At 48.5% G+C, this 17,356-nt stretch overlaps 1 protein-coding gene across 1 annotated transcript in view; it reads right to left on the bottom strand.

Annotated features, from left to right (window-relative positions):
• The window catches only part of LOC123757506 (endothelin-converting enzyme-like 1), a gene marked incomplete in the record, with an annotated part of 321,501 nt that overhangs the window by 136,239 nt on the left and 167,906 nt on the right, over window positions 1-17,356 (bottom strand). The window contains 1 exon segment of the mRNA XM_069329457.1: window positions 11,210-11,272. Within this exon segment, the coding sequence (XP_069185558.1) occupies window positions 11,210-11,272 (63 nt within the window).

Below are 17,356 nucleotides of genomic sequence, written 5' to 3'. Positions count from 1 at the left end.
ATTGTTTGCTGACGATACTACCCTTATCTACTCAAACCTCAACCCACATACACTAAATAATGTTGTGAATAATGAATTAAAAAAAGTCCACTTATGGATGTCAACGAACAAACTAACATTAAACATCGAAAAGACTTACTACATCTTATTTGGAAGCAAATCATCAAATGCAATTCAGCTACAGATAGACAACATTAACATCAGTAATAAAAATGATGGCAAGTTTCTTGGCCTATTCCTAGACAAGAGACTCAACTTCAGCACCCACATTCAACACATAACTAAGAAAGTCTCTAAGACAGTTGGTATACTCTCCAAAATCAGATATTATGTTCCTAACTCTGCTCTCCTCTCACTATATTATGCACTAATCTACCCCTATCTTAATTATGGTATCTGTGCATGGGGGTCTACCACTGCAAACCACCTTAAGCCCATCATCACACAGCAAAAATCTGCTATCAGAATAATAACTAACTCTGCTTTCAGACAACACTCAGCTCCCTTGTTTAAATCCCTAAACTTGCTAAATATTAACTCCCTCCACACATTCTCTTGTGTCAACTACATTTACAAAACCCTGTTCTTAAATGCAAACCATGCTCTGAAACTCTCCCTGGACAGATGTAATAGGACCCATTATCACCACACCAGAAATAAATATCTCTTTGATATCCCCAGGGTCAAACTTAATCTGTGTAAACACTCTATGCAAATTAAGGGACCTAGTCTATGGAACTCACTCCCTAGTGAATTGAAAAACTGTAAAACTTTTGCCTTATTTAAAAGCAAAACCAAAAAGTACCTAACTTCATCTATTAAGTTTCCTACACTGAGCTTTAAATTTGCTCTGTACCTAGTGTTACCCAATCTCCTAATTTTTATGTAATATCAAACAACCTTATCATTGTGTTCATTGCTGTCTTCTTCTATGTGCTAGCCATATGCTGTATTGTGACTACCAATTTTTGTCAACTACCATTCAAGCTGTCATTGCAATCAATCATATATTGTTTCTGCTGTATTGTGCCTACCAATTTGTTGTCAACTACCATTTTAAGCTGTCATTGCAATCAATCATAGCTACCTATGTGCTTTAATATACTGTACCTATAATTTTCTCTCATCTTCTTTTTTTTTCATTCCATGTAATCTGTTTTCATTTTTTTGTCTATAAACTTTGCAAGTATTTACCTCCTTAAAATTTTCTTAGATTAAGGACCTGCCCGAAACGCTGCGCGTGCTAGTGGCTTTACAAGACTGTAATTACCATATTTGTATCCTCACATTCCTTATGTACATTCTTGTATATGCATAAATAAATAAATAAATAAATAAATAAATAAATAACCAAATAAAACTCTACAAGGATGGGGATATACCGTCAACTGATTTAGAAATGGCAAATGAATTTAATAGTTTCTTTTCATCGGTTGGTGCTAATCTTGCCAGTAAAATCCCACTGACTCAGACACATATTAACACATATCTCTCAGGCAGCTATCCAAACTCTTTTCTCCTTTCACCAATCAGCCCGGCAGATGTTGTGTCCATCATACACTCTCTAAAAACCAAGGCAGGGAACACCAGTGAAATTCCGTCCATTGTGTACAAGAGAGCCTCCCATGCCCTTGCCCCACCCATAGCACTACTGTTCAACAAATCTATAGAGTGTCACACCTTCCCTGATATCCTCAAAAAAGCAAGAGTAACGCCAGTCCATAAAGGAGGCAATCCGGCGGACATAAACAATTATAGACCAATATCAAATCTACCCATTCTATCAAAAATATTTGAAAAAATTATTTACAAACAGCTCTATTCCTACCTCGTAAAATTCGACATACTCAGCCCCTGCCAGTTTGGCTTCCGGTCCCAAAAGAGCACCAACGATGCAATCATTAGTCTCCTTGACGTTATCTACTCAGCCCTTGACAAAAATGAGTTTCCGATTGGACTCTTCATTGACCTAAGAAAAGCCTTTGATACTGTTAATCACAACTACCTCTTACTTAAACTCCAGCATTATGGAATCCGAGGCCTTGCCCTTGACTACATCCGATCCTATCTTAGTGACAGACACCAATATGTAACCATCAATGATACAACTTCGTCCACTCTACCAATTACCGTTGGAGTGCCACAGGGCAGCATCTTAGGACCTCTTCTATTTCTTATATATATAAACGATCTGCCTAATGTCTCTAATATTCTCAAACCTATACTGTTTGCTGACGATACTACTCTTATCTATTCAAACCTCAACCCACATACACTAAATAATGTTGTGAATAATGAATTAAAAAAAGTCCACTTATGGATGTCAACGAACAAACTAACATTAAACATCGAAAAGACTTACTACATCTTATTTGGAAGCAAATCATCAAATGCAATTCAGCTACAGATAGACAACATTAACATCAGTAATAAAGATGATGGCAAGTTTCTTGGCCTATTCCTAGACAAGAGACTCAACTTCAGCACCCACATTCAACACATAACTAAGAAAGTCTCTAAGACAGTTGGCATACTCTCCAAAATCAGATATTATGTTCCTAACTCTGCTCTCCTCTCACTATATTATGCACTAATTTACCCCTATCTTAATTATGGTATCTGTGCATGGGGGTCTACCACTGCAAACCACCTTAAGCCCATCATCACACAGCAAAAATCTGCTATCAGAATGATAACTAACTCAGCTTTCAGACAACACTCAGCTCCCTTGTTTAAATCCCTAAACTTGCTAAATATTAACTCCCTCCACACATTCTCTTGTGTCAACTACATTTACAAAACCCTGTTCTTAAATGCAAACCATGCTCTGAAACTCTCCCTGGACAGATGTAATAGGACCCATTATCACCACACCAGAAATAAATATCTCTTTGATATCCCCAGGGTCAAACTTAATCTGTGTAAACACTCTATGCAAATTAAGGGACCTAGTTTATGGAACTCACTCCCTAGTGAATTGAAAAACTGTAAAACTTTTGCCTTATTTAAAAGCAAAACCAAAAAGTACCTAACTTCATCTTCTTAGTTTCCTACACTGAGCTTTAAATTTGCTCTGTACCTAGTGTTACCCAATCTCCTAATTTTTATGTAATTTCAAACAACCTTATCATTGTGTTCATTGCTGTCTTCTTTTATGTGCTAGCCATATGCTGTATTGTGACTACCAATTTTTGTCAACTACCATTCAAGCTGTCATTGCAACCAATCTTATATTGTTTCTGCTGTATTATGCCTACCAATTTTTTTGTCAACTACCATTCAAGCTGTCATTGCAATCAATCTTAGCTACCTATGTGCTTTAATATACTGTACCTACAATTTTCTCTCATCTTTTTTCATTTCATGTAATCTGTTATCATTTTTTGTCTATAATTTTGCAAGTATTTACCTCCTTAAAATTTTCTTAGATTAAGGACCTGCCCGAAACGCTGCGCGTGCTAGTGGCTTTACAAGACTGTAATTACCATATTTGTATCCTCACATTCCTTATGTACATTCTTGTATATGCATAAATAAAATAAAATAAAATAAAATAAAATAAAATGATCAATGTGCTGGTTGGTGTAGATATGAGACAGAAGATTTTGATCAGGATCAATATCAGTGTGCATAGGGATGCAGAGGGATCACGATACAAGATACATGATAAAGCAAAACACAAGAATAAAAGCAAATACAATAAAATAGTAACAATTTAGAAGTAAAATAAAGATCCAATAGATAGCCAGGGAGGACACAGAAGTTACATAAAATAAAAAACAAAAAATCAGTAGAGACTGACAATATAAGTGTAAAATAACAAATAATAAGAAAAATAATAATCATAAAAAAAAATGATCTTTAAGATAATTAGCTTAGTAATGGTTAATTAACAGGGTAATAAAAAGCCCTAGGTTTAGTGACAAGGGGATTAACTAAGAACAAATAATTAAGAGTATAAAACAGGCAAAGATGACAAACAAAAAAAATAAAAAAATAAAAATAAAAATAAACACCTTTGGAAAGGAAAGGCAGAGCTTAAGTACACTTTGCTTGTATGTGAGACTACAAATTATGTTCTGGTTATTCAGCTGATATCCCACAGTCATCCAGGAAAGAAGTGAGGTGTGCTTCAGTGGTTATGACATAAGTTTTTCCAGAGTCAGTCTTCCTAGCTATTATTTTACCATCGCGCACAAAACAATGTTTAATAGCAGTGGATCTATTGCGAATTCCACGTAGTTTAAATAAGAGATTTTGTCTGAATCTGGTAAGACATTCGTTCACATAAACATTGGATTTCATAGCGACTGCAGTAGTGATAAGGTCTGACTTGCGGGAGCAGCTATCTAACTTCACCCTTATCTTTCTGTTGTTTGTACCAGATGATTTGGTACTCACTCTATAAGCTGACTTAATGTCTCTTGCTTCGATTGAATAATTCAACTTAGTACGCAATTCCTGGATCACGATGGCAGTACAGTCTTCTCTGTCAGTTTCATGGGGAAAATCCTGTGATGAGATGATGACAGAATCAAGGAGCTTAAGTTGGTCTGATTCGTCTTGGGTTGCAGTGTGTTGCAAAAAGGTTCATTTAGTGTGTCACAGATAGCCTGCTCCATGTTTCTTAAAAAAAACGTCGTTGAATGTAATGAAACGCCATTTTCTGGGTGTGACCCGGAGGCTCCCTGGAGCTTACTAGGCTGATATGCTAATGTCAGACTTTGGCATCAGTCATGTGTATGGAGTTCTGTGGGCCTACCGGGGACCACGAGCCAGAACCTGGCCCCCATCAGAGGCATGGGGGAGCAATGGCCTATAGAAACCCCCGTGTGGTTGGAAGCATTCTATGTCTGCCATCGACTGGGTCAGGCACCCAGAAAGGTAAGCATCCCAAAACAAACCCCAATTCTGGTGAAAATATTGCTACCAAAAGCCAAACAAGTGGATAGAACTCCCCTAAAAGAAACGAGCAAACGAGCATGATGTCACACGTCACCGCATCGCTGTCTGCGCAGCTTCCCCCTCCCTGGGAGGAGGAAGGGGGAGCCCCAGACCCCCTATGCCGGCTATCCACCCTTCAGTTCTGAGGCTGGATGTCAAAAGACACGAAAAAAACGCCGACCGGTGGGAGCTAGGGAGGGATGCCAGGGAAGCCTCCGGGTCTCACCCATAAAATGGCGTTTCATTACATTCAACGCTGGTTTTCTGGGGGGGAGCCCCTTCGACTCCCCGGAGCTAACTACCCACAGAGGAAAAAACATAGGGACTTACCCAGAAGGCGGTCGCTGCTCACTCCTCAACTCGAAGTCGAGACAACTGGTTGCAGCTGCCGACCCAAACCAACACAGGCCCAACTAGGCCCAGGAACGTTCACTAGGTAACGAGCAGCCAGGACCCTGTTCGACCGCCAAAAGCCCCCCTCCGAATCTCAGCCCAGGACATGTTGCCAAAGACGGCAACAAGAGCAGCAAACTTATGAACGTCATGGGCACAGGGATAGACCGCAGGCTGGCTATCCTTAGTAACTCTGCAGACGACCTGAGAGACCCGCACCCGCGAACAGGGAAGAAGGGAAACCGGATCAACTCAAAGTGCGTCCGTGAACACAGAAGCCGTGGCGCGCAAATAACAGCGAAGAGCCACAACCGGTCACAAAACATGATGCACTCCCCGCCTGACCAACCAAGCATCAACAACCCAGGGATCCCTCCGGAAAGCAGCAGTTTCATTCTTCGCCAGAAAAGGAGGAGGCGGCTGCAAACGAACAAAACCATCACGAAGAACGAAGGAGCAGAAACCCCTGCACCAGAGGAGAGCATGAAGCTCCCCAACCCGACCCCCAGAGTCCAATGCCAACATAAAAAGAGCCTTAGAGAAACAATCCTGAACAGAAGGGGCCACAACAAGCCGAGGAGAAGAAAGAAAAGAGCGCACTCTGTCCAAAGACCAGGACGGCTCAGGCAGTGCATGAGCAGGCCGGAGGTGAAACAATGCACGAGACAGCTTGCGAAACGGCGCAGAAGTAACATCAATACCGAAATCAAACTGAAGCAGCTCTGCCAGCGCCGCACGATACGAGGCGACAGTGTTAGGCATAAGGTCCTGGAACAACTAAGAGAGAAAGGACAACACCACCCTAACAGAAAGCGAAGTACAACGACGAAGACGCAAGAAGAAACGGAAGGACCGCCAGGAAAATTCATACTTCCGCCGAGACGAAGCTAGCAGGTGGGACACTAAAAAGGAAGCCACTTGATCACCATAGAGATAATGGTAAACTCGAGTAAAACATACCATACGCGAAGACTCGAGGAGAAGATCGAACCAGCGCATGACGTTCCAGTCCGATCATCTGGAAGAGGTGGAGCAGCGGGAAAACCTCTGGGTTCGGAGGACACCAAGCAAGCAGCGCCTGAAACTACAACTGGGCCAGCCACCACAGGGCCAAGAGGAACAACTCTTCCGCCTGGTAAGTCTCCAAGTGAGTCAAGACCTGGAGCAACAGCTGAACCAGGGGAAAGAGTTACAAGAATCCCCACCTCAACCAGTCCTGTCAAAAGGCATCGACCCCGACGGCCTCGCAGTCGGGGAAGAGTGCCACATACAGGGGAAGGTGCTGCAACCACGCCGATGCGAAGAGGTCCACCTCGGGGCAACCGAACGTCTGGCAAAGTCAACTGAAGGAATCGGCATTGACTGTCCATTCCGTGGAGAAGGGGAACGAAGCGAGACAGGCCATCGGCCAAGACACTCCCCGCACGTGAACTGCCAGGAGAGTCAAACCCCGAGAACTCAGCAGACGAGTCACCTGAAGTGACCCGCGCCAAAGAGCCAAGGACCTCATCAAACACCCCCCCCCCCGGCCGGTTCAGACAATGAACCACCGAGGAGCAGTCCGAATGGAGCCGGATCATCGCTCCGCGGGTGACCCGAATCCTCTGAAGAGCAAACCACACGGCCGCGAACTCCGGCACTGTGCTGTGGGCTCGACGGAAGGACAGACCCCACTGTCCCTGGCCGGCCTGGTGAGTACTGGTTACAAAGCCCCAGCCGAGAGACGACGCGTCCATGAACACATGAAGCAAGGGCTCGGGTAGGCGCCAAGGCACTGAACCCTGAAAAACCCGAAGAGGAAGCCGCCGACGCAGCAGCCAATGCAAGGCCCCCGGGTTCGAACCCAGCGATCGCGAGAGGGGCAGAAGGGACGTCCCAGAAGGAACCAGAATAGCCAACGAAGCCAATCCCGACCCGGCGGGTAGACCATCATTGCGAAGTTCAGGCTGCCACACAGACCCTCGAGCAACCACCGGGTGACCCGGGAGCCCCCCAGAAACAGGTCATACATGACCCAGCCATGTCCGAACCTGGGAGGGAACCAGATGGGACTTCCTCCAGTTCACCAAGAACCCAAACCTGGCGAGCTGGGAAAGAACCAAATCCCTGGCAAGCAGACATCTGGACCAGCTGGGAGCCCAAACCAGCCAGTCATCGAGGTAGGCCAACACCCGAACACCTAAGAGATGCAGACGGGCCACAACGACCCATGTAAGGCATCTGAACACGCGAGGTGCCAAGTTCAACCCAAATGGGGGACAAAGAAAGCGGTAACCTTGACGCCCCACAACAAACTTGAGCCAGTCCCTGAACCCCGGATGAATCGGGATGTGCTAATAAGCGTCCCAGAGGTCCAGGGACACCATCCAAGCGCCCGGCTCTAAAATGAGGTGAATCTGGGACACCATAGTCATCCTAAACGAGGGGCAATGAACCCAGGGGTTCAGACGGAACAAGTCCAAAATGAACCGCAGGTCCGCACAGTTCCATTTCGGTACTGGGAACAGAGGGGAGACCCATCTGAGGGATGTCGTCGTTTCGACCATGCCCAAGCAAACCCACTCCAGGCCGACCTGACAGAGCACAGGGGAAGAGGCCTGCCCCACCAGCCTCGAACCTCCCGTAGGAGGAGGGGGACACGCAACACCACAGCAGGCCGAGAGAAACGACCGAAACGCCCACAAATCATGGGACCAAGCGTAAGTGAACAGCACAAGCCTGCCCCCCCTCCCCATCACCCCCGTCAATGGGGCGAACCACGAAAGGGCTGGCGCCCCTTACGAGATCCAGAACCTCGCACAGAGCAATAATTGCGCCGACCAGACGAAGAGGGGATCGAAGGTGGCGCTGAACCCAAAACCAGCACCTGTGGCCTACCACGACGAGAAGAACCCCGAGCCCTGGCACGAGCCCTGGCACAACCCCTCTGGGAAGCCCCCCCTCCCCCGGGACCTCAGAGAACCAACAAGTCAGACATAGGCCGACAAGTAGCTGAAGCAGCCTGAATATACTACGCCACGGCAGAATCCTCAACAAGCAGAGGACAAAAAGGCGAAGACAACCTAAGAGCCAGGGCCCAGGCCGATTCCAGGGAGAAGGCAAGCACTGCCTGCCGTCACATGAGCCGTGAAGCATAGAACAGGGAAACCGCATCCCGCAAGATCGGCACAAACAGTTTCAGCAACGAGCTGAAACGAGCGGGCAGCTGACGAGCGGGCCACCGAGCCCAAGGCACTGGACCCAGGTACAGCCCCGAGCGCCCCTACATCCTCCACTAGCCAGTCCGAAGATAGCTCCAGGAGGGAAAAGAAACGCAAGGCCAAAGTCAAAAGGCCACCGGCACGCATGTCCTCGGCAACCTGCGCAGTCGATAGGGAGGGAACCTGCACATGGAGCTGCACCACGCTCACATCCCGGAAAAGGGCAGCGGCAAACAAGCACTCATTGAGGTGCTCCAGGTCGTCCCCCAGGAAAATCTGAACCACCGACGCAGCTACGTGCCACTCAAGTGTGGCTTGAGTGGTCTCGCCCGTGTTTTAATGTTACTCGGTTATGCCAACATGCCTGTCATGTGCCGACATGGTAGATGGTGATAGACCAAACTCAGAAACAACACGTGAAGATCAGAGAACCTCGAACTACCAAGGAAAGTTTCTGGACTACTGTCCTGAGCCCAAGAAAACCTGAAAGACTAAGTTGGTAGAAGAACTGCGGGTTGGTACAAGAATTCAACCAACTGCGAACCACTTTTTGTGATGAAATGGAGCAGTAGAACAACAGAAGTACACTTACATCACATCAGGCTTGGATACCCATGTGCATGGGAAATAGGCTTACAGGTTCCGAACAAGGCGAGAGGAAATGTCAGCTCTGTGGATAAACGCCCGACAGACCACTGGAATATTATCTAACACAGTGCACAGTTAGAAACCAAATAAGATTTCAACTAAGGTTCAACAGAGCAGTAGTTGTTGTTAAATACATTGGGTATAATATTCATGAAGCAAAGATACGAGTCATAAATACTCACACTCCGCCTAAGCAAGACAGGCACAGTAACACAGTCTGCCAGCCAGAGGCTTAGGACCTGTGCAGGAATATCTCTGCAAAAATAAAAACCTCTATGGCCTCTGCACAATTAGACAGGACTTGTGTGGCTCGCTACCAATGCAGGTTTATATTCTTTTGTGCTAAAGTTGGTGATTATAATGAAAGGTTAAAAGTTGACACTCTTGGGGGCTTCTCAGATTTCAAAAAGACATTTTCACTCCGGATTGCTAGAGCAACCCTGCCGAATCACCAAGATGCTCTAGAAGGACCTCTTGTTCAAGATTATATCAATATTTATGTATACATCATAAAGAACTCTAAATAACCCGACCAGGATTGGAACCCCATGACGACCAGGACTGGAAGTCATGACGTTCATGATTGGATGACGTCCAGAATTGGAACCCATGAATACCAGGATTGGAACCCCATGACGTCCGGGATTGGAATCCCATGACGTCCAGGATTACCCCCCAAACGTACACAGGACGTGACCACCACACAATTGATTTTCATCAAGGACAAGCAAATACGTACAGATACGTGTACGTATTTGGTCGATTAGACAGTTTAGTGTTTTATATGTATTTATTTAGTATAGTGTTGGTTACAGCAGTCGGTTTGTTAGTAGTGAAGTGAAGTGTAGCAGGGTAGACCTGAGTGAGGGCGGGGGTAGAGTAGCAGGGTAGACCTGAGTGAGGGCGGGGGTAGAGTAGCAGGGTAGACCTGAGTGAGGGCGGGGGTAGAGTAGCAGGGTAGACCTGAGTGAGGGCGGGGGTAGAGTAGCAGGGTAGACCAGAGTGAGGGCGGGGGTAGAGTAGCAGGGTAGACCTGAGTGAGGGCGGGGGTAGAGTAGCAGGGTAGACCAGAGTGAGGGCGGGGGTAGAGTAGCAGGGTAGACCAGAGTGAGGGCGGGGGTAGAGTAGCAGGGTAGACCAGAGTGAGGGCGGGGGTAGAGGAGCAGGGTAGACCAGAGTGAGGGCGGGGGTAGAGTAGCAGGGTAGACCAGAGTGAGGGTGGGGGTAGAGTAGCAGGGTAGACCAGAGTGAGGGCGGGGGTAGAGGAGCAGGGTAGACCAGAGTGAGGGCGGGGGTAGAGTAGCAGGGTAGACCAGAGTGAGGGCGGGGGTAGAGGAGCAGGGTAGACCAGAGTGAGGGCGGGGGTAGAGGAGCAGGGTAGACCAGAGTGAGGGCGGGGGTAGAGTAGCAGGGTAGACCAGAGTGAGGGCGGGGGTAGAGTAGCAGGGTAGACCAGAGTGAGGGCGGGGGTAGAGGAGCAGGGTAGACCAGAGTGAGGGCGGGGGTAGAGTAGCAGGGTAGACCAGAGTGAGGGCGGGGGTAGAGGAGCAGGGTAGACCAGAGTGAGGGCGGGGGTAGAGGAGCAGGGTAGACCAGAGTGAGGGCGGGGGTAGAGGAGCAGGGTAGACCAGAGTGAGGGCGGGGGTAGAGTAGCAGCTGGGAGATGGGGCGAGTGTGTAGAGCGACTGTGGGTGAACTGTTGTTTGACACGTGAGGATAATCAGTTGAAGCCACGCTGAGGATTCGAACCTGCAACACGGGGTACTCCCATGTTTACACATGTGTTTGAGACCTATTCATAGATGGCAATAACGCTCTCATAGATCCTAATCCAGTTAAGGATTACAAGATCATTTCAACCTTGTCCTTAATCCTAATATTCAAGTCCCATCTTTCCATTAAAAATAACCGTAAATCCTAGCTCCTAAATTCTAATCCTTTTTAATAGGCTGATCACAGTGACCCTAACTCCATCCTCCTTCAGATCCCGGCACTTATATTCCAGTCATTCTCGGCCCACTTACCTCATTATTGGGCATCCTGTCGTAGTAGCTACGGTGAGGCATTGAGAAGCCTGAGGGCAGCAACTGTGAGGGAGAGATGCTCAGTGAGTCACGGTGTGGGGGAGAGGGGGGGAGGTGGGGAAGGAGGGGGAAGGTGGGGGAAGGAGGGGGGGAAGGTAGGGAGAGGGGGGGGGGAGGAGGGGGGGAAGGTAGGGAGAGGGGGGGGGGAAGTAGGGGACTCTGGCACTGGTGGGGGTATAAAATGTAGGCCAGAAAATTCTTAAGAAAAATATAATTAGAAAATATGATCCAGAAATTTGGAACAAATATATACATAGCAGCTGAGGGTACACATGTGAATGTTCCAGCAGCTGAGGGTACACATGTGAATGTTCCAGCAGCTGAGGGTACACATGTGAATGTTCCAGCAGCTGAGGGTACACATGTGAATGTTCCAGCAGCTGAGGGTAAACATGTGAATGTTCCAGCAGCTGAGGGTACACATGTGACTGTTCCAGCAGCTGAGGGCACACATGTGAATGTTCCAGCAGCTGAGGGTACACATGTGAATGTTCCAGCAGCTGAGGGTACACATGTGAATGTTCCAGCAGCTGAGGGTACACATGTGAATGTTCCAGCAGCTGAGGGTACACATGTGAATGTTCCAGCAGCTGAGGGTACACATGTGACTGTTCCAGCAGCTGAGGGTGTACATGTGATTGTTCCAGCAGCTGAGGGTACACATGTGACTGTTCCAGCAGCTGAGGGTACACATGTGACTGTTCCAGCAGCTGAGGGTACACATGTGACTGTTCCAGCAGCTGAGGGTACACATGTGACTGTTCCAGCAGCTGAGGGTACACATGTGACTGTTCCAGCAGCTGATGGTACACATGTGACTGTTCCAGCAGCTGAGGGTACACATGTGACTGTTCCAGCAGCTGAGGGTACACATGTGACTGTTCCAGCAGCTGAGGGTGTACATGTGACTGTTCCAGCAGCTGAGGGTACACATGTGACTGTTCCAGCAGCTGAGGGTGTACATGTGATTGTTCCAGCAGCTGAGGGTACACATGTGACTGTTCCAGCAGCTGAGGGTTCACATGTGACTGTTCCAGCAGCTGAGGGTGTACATGTGATTGTCCCAGCAGCTGAGGGTACACATGTGACTGTTCCAGCAGCTGAGGGTACACATGTGATTGTTCCAGCAGCTGAGGGTACACATGTGACTGTTCCAGCAGCTGAGGGTACACATGTGACTGTTCCAGCAGCTGAGGGTACACATGTGACTGTTCCAGCAGCTGAGGGTACACATGTGACTGTTCCAGCAGCTGAGGGTACACATGTGATTGTTCCAGCAGCTGAGGGTACACATGTGATTGTTCCAGCAGCTGAGGGTACACATGTGATTGTTCCAGCAGCTGAGGGTACACATGTGACTGTTCCAGCAGCTGAGGGTACACATGTGATTGTTCCAGCAGCTGAGGGTACACATGTGATTGTTCCAGCAGCTGAGGGTTCACATGTGATTGTTCCAGCAGCTGAGGGTACACATGTGATTGTTCCAGCAGCTGAGGGTTCGCATGTGATTGTTCCAGCAGCTGAGGGTACACATGTGATTGTTCCAGCAGCTGAGGGTACACATGTGATTGTTCCAGCAGCTGAGGGTTCACATGTGACTGTTCCAGCAGCTGAGGGTTCACATGTGATTGTTCCAGCAGCTGAGGGTACACATGTGATTGTTCCAGCAGCTGAGGGTACACATGTGATTGTTCCAGCAGCTGAGGGTACACATGTGACTGTTCCAGCAGCTGAGGGTACACATGTGACTGTTCCAGCAGCTGAGGGTGTACATGTGATTGTTCCAGCAGCTGAGGGTGTACATGTGATTGTTCCAGCAGCTGAGGGTACACATGTGACTGTTCCAGCAGCTGAGGGTGTACATGTGATTGTTCCAGCAGCTGAGGGTACACATGTGATTGTTCCAGCAGCTGAGGGTACACATGTGACTGTTCCAGCAGCTGAGGGTGTACATGTGACTGTTCCAGCAGCTGAGGGTGTACATGTGATTGTTCCAGCAGCTGAGGGTACACATGTGACTGTTCCAGCAGCTGAGGGTACACATGTGACTGTTCCAGCAGCTGAGGGTACACATGTGACTGTTCCAGCAGCTGAGGGTGTACATGTGATTGTTCCAGCAGCTGAGGGTACACATGTGATTGTTCCAGCAGCTGAGGGTACACATGTGACTGTTCCAGCAGCTGAGGGTGTACATGTGATTGTTCCAGCAGCTGAGGGTACACATGTGACTGTTCCAGCAGCTGAGAGTACACATGTGACTGTTCCAGCAGCTGAGGGTGTACATGTGATTGTTCCAGCAGCTGAGGGTACACATGTGACTGTTCCAGCAGCTGAGGGTACACATGTGACTGTTCCAGCAGCTGAGGGTGTACATGTGATTGTTCCAGCAGCTGAGGGTGTACATGTGATTGTTCCAGCAGCTGAGGGTACACATGTGACTGTTCCAGCAGCTGAGGGTGTACATGTGATTGTTCCAGCAGCTGAGGGTGTACATGTGATTGTTCCAGCAGCTGAGGGTACACATGTGACTGTTCCAGCAGCTGAGGGTACACATGTGACTGTTCCAGCAGCTGAGGGTGTACATGTGATTGTTCCAGCAGCTGAGGGTGTACATGTGATTGTTCCAGCAGCTGAGGGTACACATGTGACTGTTCCAGCAGCTGAGGGTGTACATGTGATTGTTCCAGCAGCTGAGGGTGTACATGTGATTGTTCCAGCAGCTGAGGGTGTACATGTGATTGTTCCAGCAGCTGAGGGTGTACATGTGATTGTTCCAGCAGCTGAGGGTGTACATGTGATTGTTCCAGCAGCTGAGGGTGTACATGTGATTGTTCCAGCAGCTGAGGGTGTACATGTGATTGTTCCAGCAGCTGAGGGTGTACATGTGATTGTTCCAGCAGCTGAGGGTGTACATGTGATTGTTCCAGCAGCTGAGGGTGGACATGTGATTGTTCCAGCAGCTGAGGGTACACATGTGACTGTTCCAGCAGCTGAGGGTACACATGTGATTGTTCCAGCAGCTGAGGGTGTACATGTGATTGTTCCAGCAGCTGAGGGTACACATGTGACTGTTCCAGCAGCTGAGGGTACACATGTGACTGTTCCAGCAGCTGAGGGTACACATGTGATTGTTCCAGCAGCTGAGGGTACACATGTGATTGTTCCAGCAGCTGAGGGTACACATGTGATTGTTCCAGCAGCTGAGGGTACACATGTGACTGTTCCAGCAGCTGAGGGTACACATGTGACTGTTCCAGCAGCTGAGGGTACACATGTGACTGTTCCAGCAGCTGAGGGTACACATGTGACTGTTCCAGCAGCTGAGGGTACACATGTGATTGTTCCAGCAGCTGAGGGTACACATGTGATTGTTCCAGCAGCTGAGGGTGCACATGTGAATGTCCCAGCAGCTGAGGGTGCACATGTGAATGTCCCAGCAGCTGAGGGTGCACATGTGAATGTCCCAGCAGCTGAGGGTGCACATGTGAATGTCCCAGCAGCTGAGGGTGTACATGTGATTGTTCCAGCAGCTGAGGGTGCACATGTGATTGTTCCAGCAGCTGAGGGTGCACATGTGAATGTCCCAGCAACTGAGGGTGCACATGTGAATGTCCCAGCAGCTGAGGGTGCACATGTGATTGTTCCAGCAGCTGAGGGTGTACATGTGAATGTCCCAGCAGCTGAGGGTGCACATGTGAATGTCCCAGCAGCTGAGGGTGCACATGTGAATGTCCCAGCAGCTGAGGGTGCACATGTGATTGTTCCAGCAGCTGATGGTACACATGTGAATGTCCCAGCAGCTGAGGATACACATGTGAATGTTCCAGCAGCTGAGGGTACACATGTGAATGTCCCAGCAGCTGAGGGTACACATGTGAATGTTCCAGCAGCTGAGGGTACACATGTGATTGTTCCAGCAGCTGAGGGTGCACATGTGAATGTCCCAGCAGCTGAGGGTGCACATGTGAATGTCCCAGCAGCTGAGGGTACACATGTGAATGTTCCAGCAGCTGAGGGTACACATGTGAATGTTCCAGCAGCTGAGGGTACACATGTGAATGTTCCAAGATAGTCATCTGTGTACAACACATCCACATGTGAAGGAAAAAACTTTCCTTTACTCAACAGTCACTTATTACACAGTTGAATAAAGGGGCACGAAGGTTGAACAAGGGATGATCTCCATTATTATTTTTATTCTTATATTTTTTTAATTTTATATATATAGGAGTTGTTACATTGTTGTACAGCCACCAGCACGCGTAGCGTTTAGGGCAAGTCCTTAATCCTATGTAACCTGGAATACGACCCGCCAAATCGTTTAACAACCAGGTACCCATTTTACTGTTGGGTAAACAGAGGCTACAGTTTAGGATTAATGCCTAGTAAATCCTCCCCGGCCAGGATACGAACCCAGGACAAGGCGCTCGCGAAACGCCAGGCGAGTATATCTTACCACTTCGCCAGGGGGGAAAATTCAATTCAAAGGGTCATGTTCCGTAATATTAATGACCATTTTATTGGCTAGAGTAATGAATCAATTAAATGGTTAAAAGAAAAAAGAAAAAGACAATTAATACACAACGCATCAGTTACCCCCAAAACGTCTCCTGACATTAATTGATGACATCACACAGGGATCCACTGGATACCGATGACGTCACGGTATCCCAGGTATCCCATAGGTTATAAACAACCCCCCTCCCCCCCACCAGAGCGTCCCGTCCGGCACCACCACATCCCCCTTAACATTTCCCCGCGCAACACGCCTTCATCAAGGCCAAGTAATCAGTAGCAAACTCTAAAACATTTCAAGATGTACATAAGAGGGAATGCCAATAACAGCGAGTCGCTGCCTCTCTCTCCCCCCCCCCCCTCTCTCTCTCTCTCTCTCATTCTTACTTCTCTTTGCCGCGTCCCCCCCCCCCCCCCGCCTCCAAGTCCTCAGCTAAAGTGCCCCCTCCTCTCCCCTTCCTCCTCCCCCAGTGCCCCGCCCCTCCCGGCCCACACTTCTCCCCACGAAGCATGTCATTAGGGGGAGTATAACATGCCCAGGAGCGGGGTGGTCCACACGTGGGTGGTTGAGGCTGGCAACATTCCCTTTAGTGCCACTTCTCATTCACCGGTCTCATGCAGTCTCTTTAGTGCGTCAGCCTGCGGAGTGCATGGCCTTGCAGCCTCCAGCCTATCAGTCTAACTGTCTACCAGTCTACCAGTCTACCAGCAGCAGTAGATCCGGCCCACACTGCCCTTGAACCCGTAGAGTTCAGCTACCAAGATGTTTACTGTGAGTGCTGGCGTAGACGACGAGGGCTCCTGGCTGGATCCATAAGAACGCAGTTGTTTACCTCAAGCGCGCCCTGGAGCGGGCGGCGGCGGCGGCCTGTGCGCTACCTGCCAGTACTTACCTAATGGTTCACCAGGCAGCGTGGTCTAGCTCCACGTGTCCCACCCAGCATCTTGCTCCCTGGCGCCTGGCTTGTTGCAACTTTTTGATGTTAAGAGTTCTTTGTTGTATATACAATGTAAAGCTCCTTATCCACGTTGTCTATTCCTTCAGTATTTCGTATGCAGTTATCATCCCCTTTCGTATGCAGTTATCATATCCCCTTTGCTCCTCTCTTTAAATCTTACATGAAAGAGAACGAGAGACGCAAAAATCAAGAAAAGAGTAGGAGATGGAAGAGGCCCTTCCTCCTCCCCTCTCACACACACCAAGTATACTTCAGCCCAGGTTTACCTCTCCTACTTACACCACTTTTCATTACTTAAAAATGAAAGATGGAGAGAGGCTGTGCACCTTTAACTCCCCACTGACTTACACGGCTTAAAGGAGAGCCCGTCTTACCTTCAGTGTTGTGGGGCGCCGCGGTGCGTGCACCAGCTCATGCACCGCACCGCACCACGCCACGCGCCGCGCCACGCGCCGCGCCACGCGCCGCGCCACGCATCGCATCGCACCACACTACGCCACGACACGCACCGCATCGCATCGCATCGCGCCGCGCCGCCGCGCTACGCCACGCATCGCACCACACCACGCACCAGGGCCCAGATTCATCAAGCAGTTACGCAAGTACTTACCAA

Source organism: Procambarus clarkii, chromosome 22, assembly GCF_040958095.1.
Source record: "Procambarus clarkii isolate CNS0578487 chromosome 22, FALCON_Pclarkii_2.0, whole genome shotgun sequence".
In the NCBI taxonomy this organism is placed as follows: domain Eukaryota; kingdom Metazoa; phylum Arthropoda; class Malacostraca; order Decapoda; family Cambaridae; genus Procambarus; species Procambarus clarkii.
This window is presented reverse-complemented; position numbering and strand designations above follow the sequence as displayed.